The following is an 8,853-nucleotide window of genomic DNA, read 5'->3' as shown; positions in this document are numbered from 1 at the left end:
AATAGTATTGTTATTCTTCACATGAACATCAACTTGTACTCTGACTTTTCTGAGTCAGACTGATGTCATCAATTCACAGACATATCTTGAGTACACATACATTTGAAACACATCTGATTTTTCGTGGACAACAGACTTGTACATTTTACTAAAAGCTTGTCACTGTTCATGTAGATACATTTAGTAAACTTGGAATTATTTTGTATCTAAATATAAAGTATCAAGTTTATTATGAAATGATTTGATATCCCATAACATTATTTCTGATTTAAATACCAGTCTGCCATTACATCACAACAGGTGTTGCTGTAATTAAAAAATAAATTGTATAATTTACTTGAGCTGTTTCATTCTTTACAACTGTTACTTGATATTAAATTAATTGTAATATTTTTTTTTTTACATAGATGAACATGTATTAAATGAATTAACTATAACATACAGAATTTTAAATTACTGTTATTTTTTGCTAAATTCATGTAGAGAATAAAGTGAAATGTATAAATATGAACTTTTCCTTTAATTAGAAAATATGTATAAAAACAGATTAATTTAGATGTGGCTTTTTTTGTTCAGTTTTTTTAAGTAAAATAAAATTATAACTGCTATTTTTAATAATATCATTATCTTGAAATTAATTTTCAGTTCTAGAATTTTATTTATATAAAATGTTTAGAGTTTTTTTTGTCACTTTGATTCTGTGTTTTGGAATCCATTTCTTTCGTGTTTGTGTAGAAGAAAAACTTTCTCTTTGTGTATTGCTTTCTCTTGATTTTATGTTCTAACCATTCGTACCTTCATTATCTTAACCAATCACTATTGTTATTGTAGTGTCTAAAGCAGGAAAAAAACCTTTGATATAGATATTACTAATACTACATAGCATTCTTTGATAAAAAGAATTAAAAATAGTGATATTAATACTGATCTGTTCCTCAACATGTATTTCTAAATTCATCAGTGTGTGTGCTTTTTGTACATTATGTAGAAAGTTTTAAAAACTTTGACTTTTGGGCTATTTGTAGTAGTTTAATATACAATTAATTAAGAAAAAAAAAAGGTTTTATCTGATTGGCTATATCTTAGGAAAATTAATCGGTGTCTGGGTATTATTAGGGCCAGCTAGATGATTTCTATATGTGTCATCTTTTAAGATTTTCAGTTAAATTTAGTATCAAGGCAGATTCTTTCAAAATCTTTACAGGTTTTATTCATATTAAATTTTTCATTCTAAAAAATATCTAATATAGAATTAAAGGACTTTGATTATTGTATTTTATTAATTTAAATCACGAAATAACATATTAGGTTTTAATTCTGCCACATAGACATTTCATGTGATAAACGGTGAAATGTTTTCTGTAATAGTCTTCATTACATTTGTGAGTATGTAGTTTTTAAAACTTAATTTTCAGTGTTTTCATGAAGTTTGTTTGTGTCAGATATTGATTTTAATGTTGTCAATACACTCTGACAAAATAATCAGATTGAAAAGAAGAACCAAAAATATTTGTTTAATTTTTTTTTGTTTTCAGGTGGCTAGCTACCACACATTAATATGACACTAGCCAAATTAGGTACTTTGGCATGTAGCATTAAAAAAAACACTTCATTTATCATTTAAGTGAGCAAAGTAATATTAAAAAAAAAGAATCTTCTGTTCTACGTAGAAAGACAAAAAAGGTTGAATTGTAACAGAAAAAGCATGTTTATCATCCTGTTAAATATAATCATAGTTTTTTTTTTGCTCAGTTGACTAAAGCTTCTTGGCAGCATATTTCGTCACTAAACTGGTGCGTCATTTGGCACCACGTTAGGTAGTACTACAAGTAGTCAAGGGCCAAACCATTGTCTACCACAATCGAGTCACTTAGACACCGTCAGTTACCAATAAATCACTTTCTCTTTCGTACGTGACGTACATTTTCCTGAGGGTGTCGAAGATAGTTGAATACAGAGGGTAGTAATAAATGAATATTACTTAGATAAATCTTGTTTAAAGTAGGAACGATTTGTGAAATTGGTCCAAGGAATTCTGATGATTATATAGTAGTAGAAGTTACAACAAACATTGCTAACTCTACCATCTTAAGAAAGAGTTCATGTATAAGACCCGAAAAATAGTTTTTGAAAGTTAAATATTAATTACCATTGTTTATAAAATTTTCAGTTATTATAATACTTTAAGCCTCTTTTAATGTCAGCTTACTTAAAGCATGTATAAAACAGCATTATCATGTAGGAAGTATTTCTAATGTCAGCTTACTTAAAGCATATATAAAACAGCTTTATCATGTAGGAAGTATTTCTAATGTCAGCTTACTTAAAGCATGTGTAAAACAGCTTTATCATGTAGGAAGTATTTCTAATGTCACTTTGTACCTGGAGTTAAAATACATCTATAGGTTTGTCAGTATAACAAAAGAAAGTATTTCTAATGTCACTTTATACCTGGAGTTAAAACACATCTACAGGTTTGTCAGTATAACAAAAGAAAGTATTTCTAATGTCACTTTGTACCTGGAGTTAAAACACATCTATAGGTTTGTCAGTATAACAAAAGAAAGTATTTCTAATGTCACTTTGTACCTGAAGTTAAAACACATCTATAGGTTTGTTAGTATAACAAATGAAAGTATTTCTAATGTCACTTTGTACCTGGAGTTAAAACACATCTATAGGTTTGTCAGTATAACAAAAGAAAGTATTTCTAATGTCACTTTGTATTTGGAGTTAAAACACATCTAGAGATACTTGAGTATAACAAGAATATATAATTTTTAAGAAACTTAAAATCGACCCTAAAATATGTACAGTAAACAAGCACAACTAATGGTAAACTGTGTCCCTGATAAAGATAGTTTTTACCTTTCAAAAGTACTTGGGTTATAGGGTTTAATATTTTTATCGTTATTACCAAGCATAAGTGGCAAATTTTAAATCCATTTTTTATTTTCTAATTTCTCATGTTTCAAATGGTCCTCGTTTTGTAAATTTCATATTTTTGTTTTATTAATCCTGTATTTACTTAAGATCAAAGTGCATGTGTCGTGACCTTTTACAAAGCTACATTCAAAATTTAAGTGAACAACTTTAATGTAAGCTTGGCATCAAAACATAGTTTCTAATTCAAGTTTTTGTATTATCTAAGTTTCAATTTCCTAATTTCAAAAGGAAATAAATAAATTGTCAATCTTTACTTGTCTGGGTTGTGATGCCCTCATTTTCTGAATAACCCTTTTTTTGATTTTCTTTCTATAACCTATTTGAGTGTCAGAAAGTTCAATTAATTACAAACACATACTACTGGTATTTACAAACTAGAATATAAAGTAAGATCATCCAATTTTTGTCTTTGACTGAGATTTAAATCAAATTCAAAACCACATGACCTCCCCCCCCCCCCTCTGTATCATTATGTCTTTTAAAAAAATTGTCAGTAATTGTCACTAAAATTGCTGTTGGATTATTTCTTACCACAAGAATGAGCAATTATTTCTGTACAAGATTATTTATACAGTTTATGTTACGCTGCACTTCCTAAATAGATATTTGGCCCCAGTTTCATTGTTTACAATCATGGTGCTCAGTCTCAAGCAGCTAACTAAAATGTTTTTAACCTGTTTATGGATTAGGTAGAAAACTAGTTAAATTATATTAGTTTTGAAATAGTCCGTTCTAGGACCTCATATAATTTTTTCTGTTCTAAAATACATGTTTGGAATAAACATTAATTATTTTGTGGACAATGAACATCATCACAAAAATGTAGTTTCATAGTGCCTTGTCATCAATGGCAAAAGTCCCGAGTCCAGTGATAAGTACTAAATTTCATGCTTTTTATGTATATATTTTAATTATTGTTGTAAAAGTAACTAAAATGTAAAAGTTAGAAGCTTATTAGTTAGATAAGAAAAGTTAAATAATAAATTTCTTTCAATACTCAATATCCTACATCAAAATAACCATGTGCACATAACTGGTGTAATCGTAACTCATTCATTTGTTTATAATGATGTCATGAATGTTTTTAGCATACTCCAAGATAGTCTAAGTTCAGTTGTAAAGCAATAAAACTAAATGAAACCAGATGTGAATGATGTTTTACTGAAAAACATGATTTTCATTTAGGGGGGTCTATAAGATGAAAATTAAATATGAAAACTGTAAGAAGAAACGAATCGTCTTTTGTTCAGAATGATTCAGTAACGGCTTCAGAAATTCACAAACAAATCTTTAACAGAAATTCTGATGTTTTTTGTGTACAACAGACTTGTAATGTTAACTAGAAGCTTGCCAAATTTCATAAAAATACACTTAGTAAACTCAGAATTTCATTAGATATTATTTCTCCAATATGGCTATAAACATAGCCTCCTCTGAGGTATATTTTTATCTCCATAATGTTAAGTCAGTCACTATGATACTAAGATCTAGAACCACAGTTATAGAGATACCTTTTACATTTAGTTGTTGACAAGAGTTAAGGATGGGGAAGGTGATTTTTCACTTGCTGATAGTAAAAAAGTAAAATGAGTGCAGATGATAATATTTAACTAGCATCTAATAGAATAATTGTATTGTTCACTGTTAACAAATACAGTTAAATCAAAAGTTCATAAAAGTTACCATTCAGTAAAAAAGAAATCCTTGACTGAGATTCTCGTTTATAATAATACCGCAAGGGAACATTATAAAATATTATTAACTTTTATGACAGTTTAAATAAATGATCAACTTCATCCTATTGTTATACCGACTACAGTTTGTGTTCTACGTGTAACTTGTTAAAGACATTCGTAAGAGTTTTGTTTATAGTGGCTAAGTAGAACTTTCCTTTGATTTTATGAATGAAGGTAACATCTGTATTTCAGTTTTGAGAACTTTGTATAAAGTTTATTTGTTTAGTAGTAAAGTGTTGTTATGATAAACATGAAAGTTAAGGAATGATCAAACCTGTGATCAAAGTACAATTTTTTTTTGTGTGTGTGTATACGTGTTTTGTGATTGTGAAAGTTTGATAACACTGAAATATTTCTGTACACGTGACATGAAAATAAGGATTGTATTAGTTAGGGTAAATATAATTGTTAATTACTGAAAGTGGCATGTAATAAATATCTTTGGTAATTGGATATTTCCTCCCTCATATATCTGTCCAGCCAAAGGAGCATCACGATTGGTTGATGATGAAGGTATGATCTCTTCATTTTTAGTATTTATTTTCCTCTGATAATTTCTGCTTTCCCTTTCTTATATTTATATATATATATATATGTTTGTGTGTGTAAGTGTCTGTGATATAAAGTCAATGTCTGACTTAATTTGTGGGTTCAATAACGACATAAGAAAATTAGGTTTTTGTATGAAATACCTAAGCTAAATCTTAACTGCTTAAGTATAACTAGTGTTATAAAGTGCTTGATATTAACATAACTTAAAATTTGATATGAACATAATGTAGTATAACATGTTTGATATGGACATAAAATGTAGTATAACATGTTTAATATGAACATAAAATGTAGTGTAACATGTTTAATATGAACATAAAATGTAGTGTAACATGTTTAATATGAACATAAAATGTAGTGTAACATGTTTGATATGAACATGAAATGTAGTGTAACATGTTTGATATGAACATAAAATGTAGTGTAACATGTTTGATATAAACATAAAATGTAGTATAACGTGTTTGATATGAACATAAAATGTAGTATAACGTGTTTGATATTAACATAAAATGTAGTATAACGTGTTTGATATCAACTTATAATGTAGTATATCGTGTTTGATATCAACATAAAATGTAGTATAACGTGTTTGATATCAACATAAAATGTATAACGTGTTTGATATCAACATATAATGTAGTATATCGTGTTTGATATCAACATAAAATGTAGTATAACGTGTTTGATATCAACATAAAATGTAGTATAACGTGTTTGATATCAACATAAAATGTAGTATAATGTGTTTGATATCAACATAAAGTGTAATTTAACGTGTTTGATATCAACGTAAAGTGTAATATAATGTGTTTGATTTCAACGTAAAGTGTAGTATAACGTGTTTGATTTCAACGTAAAGTGTAGTATAATGTGTTTGATATGAACATAAAATGTAGTATAACGTGTTTGATATGAACATAAAATGTAGTATAACGTGTTTGATATGAACATAAAATGTAGTATAACGTGTTTGACATCAACATAAAGTGTAATATAACGTGTTTGATTTCAACGTAAAGTGTAGTATAACGTGTTTGATTTCAACGTAAAGTGTAGTATAACGTGTTTGATTTCAACGTAAAGTGTAGTATAACGTGTTTGATATGAACATAAAATGTAGTATAACGTGTTTGATATCAACGTAAAGTGTAGTATAACGTGTTTGATTTCAACGTAAAGTGTAGTATAACGTGTTTGATATGAACATGAAATGTAGTATAACGTGTTTGATATTAACATAACTTAAATCTTTTTTTTCAATGAATATAAATCCATTGAGATTAGTGATTTAAAGAAGAAATGATGAAACTATATATTGTTTTCTGTTGCAGTGGCTTTAGAGTTTAACACTTCAATCTGTAAATATGCTTTTTGTTCTAAACTTTTGGACTTTACCAGCACTTTACATAATTCTAAACAAGTAAATACAAGTACATGATAGTTCAGAAAACTTTGGCACAATTATTTCTAACTCAGAAGTTAGCCAAAAATTGAAACTTTTGGCTCTTGTAGTTGAGTCGAAAGACACTAAAAGCCAAATAAAATAGTGACTATGCCCTCCATATATGTTCAATTCAAAATATTTTTATATGTTTCAGGTATAAAAACAGTGTAAAGAATCAAATGTAAACTTATTTCTCACTGAGCTATAACTTAACATGTTCTAGTAGTAGTATGTTTTTATTGTATGCTTTCTTATATAATGTTTTTACTCTGAAATATTATGTTTTTAACTTTGTCTTATCAAAACTTATTGACCTTGAGGCAGGGGACAAAATATCTAGGTTCACATTGCAAGTTGTGAATCGAAATAACCATGCTGCGAATTACTTTCCTCTTTGCTTATAGGTTCACATTGCAATTTGTGAATTAAAACAACCCTGTTGGGAATCACTTTCCTCTTTGCTTATAGGTTCACATTGCAATTTGTGAATCAAAACAACCCTGTTGGGAATCACTTTCCTCTTTGCTTTGCGTAACGTGCAAATAATTCCTTTCTATTATATGTTGTCCTACAACAACACAGTACAAGTGCAAACATTTCAGTTTGATATACCAAAGCTGCATGTTCATTTCTCGGAAATTCCTGCCAAGTGGCACGTATAGTATTTTCACACTTTGTTATGCACATATTGCATACACTTTGTAGTAGTCTGTTAATGACATTTGGAATGTGCCCAGTCAGTGCCTGCAACCTAGCCAACAAGACTAGAGTATGTGTCTACAGTACATGCACTGCACATTTAGCATTGAGCCAGTTATGAACTCTCTCAATATGGACATACTCCCAAGGACCGACCACGTGATCATTTTTACTTCTGTATAGTTTTAATACTATAACTTTCAATACAGTATGTGTATCTTCACAAAATTTGGCAGACTTTTAATAAACATTACAAGTCACTTGTACACAAAATAGTTTTTTTAATGAAATATTTTTACTAAAGATCTGTCTGTGAATATATCAAGTCTTTTTGACCAGTCTGAGTGCAAAATGATTTTCACGTTAAGATAAAAAAATACTTTTCTTCTAGTAGTAGTACTATTCATGACATTATAATATAAGTTGTAAATCACTTGGGCAACGCGCGGCTTACATTTCGCTATTGAATTACATTATCCATGAGCTACTATATTTTTATTATTTATTTATCTAATCTAACTTTAACTAACCTTAAGAGTTTCCTATTTTTACATTTTAGTTACTTTTATAATAATAAATAAAGAATACAGATGAAAAACAAGAAATAAAGTTCTTACTTGGGCCTTTTTATATGCTGTCGATGACACTTAACCCTACTTTTTTTATAGTAATGGTAGTAATGCACTAAATAATTTTTATTTAATTAAATAATGCACTAAAGAACATAGAATAATAAAAGACAGAAAGCAGCAATGTCCCATAACTATCACAATTTTTCTGGCTTTCTAACTATGTGACAAGAGCTGTTACAAATTCATCCAAGCTAGTCGATGCATTTCCCATAAGAACGAAGTTTGTACTGAAAGAGAAGTTAACATTTTTCTGTACAGAAAACAACGTAATATAATACGTCATTTGATAGATGAAAATCTCCTATTGGTTAAAAATAATAGTATTAAAAATAAGAGAGAACTATTGACAAATCCTGAAAGAGAGGATGTGACAGGTGGGTGTGGCAAAAGGGGTCTGATTTTCTATTTTATGACTCTGTAGTCAAACAAAATTGAAGGCTATGAAAAGTATGCTTTATCTTAGAGATAACAATATTATGATAAGTAATTTATGTTAAATTTCGTACTTCTTGGAGGGGTGATAAAAGACTAGAGAAGAGGGGATGCTTAGAGAAAAAATGTCATTTCTCACACTAGGGAAAATTCAGAGTCTTTTTTTGATATTGTCTTATAAAATTAAGAACTTAAAGCTTAAACCAAGGTGACCACATTGTGAAGAAAGTGATGAGGCCTTGCCAAAAAGTAAATAAATAAACTAGATTACAGTATTTTTCGTAATATAAGACGCACCCTTATTTTGTAGACAAAGTTTTGGGGAAAAAAAGCTATAGTTGCATTTGAAAGATTTTTATTGAACAAAAATTCATTTTGATACTTTAAAAATTAGTATATATTGTTCTAA

At 28.5% G+C, this 8,853-nt stretch overlaps 1 protein-coding gene across 2 annotated transcripts in view; it reads left to right on the top strand.

Annotated features, from left to right (window-relative positions):
* Window positions 1-8,853, top strand: part of LOC106467892 (probable serine incorporator) — a 44,322-nt gene that overhangs the window by 29,367 nt on the left and 6,102 nt on the right. The window contains exon 11 of one of the 2 annotated variants that reach the window (XM_013928275.2): window positions 5,163-5,195. The exons of the other annotated variant lie outside the window; for it this stretch is intronic. Coding sequence (XP_013783729.1) covers window positions 5,163-5,195 — 33 coding nt within the window. The remainder of the gene's footprint in view (window positions 1-5,162; window positions 5,196-8,853) is intronic. 2 annotated transcript variants of the gene reach the window in all.

Source organism: Limulus polyphemus, unplaced genomic scaffold, assembly GCF_000517525.1.
Source record: "Limulus polyphemus unplaced genomic scaffold, Limulus_polyphemus-2.1.2 Scaffold2781, whole genome shotgun sequence".
Taxonomy (NCBI): Eukaryota; Metazoa; Arthropoda; class Merostomata; order Xiphosura; family Limulidae; genus Limulus; species Limulus polyphemus.
The sequence above is the reverse complement of the archived record's forward strand: the minus strand, read 5'-3'. Positions and strand labels throughout refer to the sequence as shown.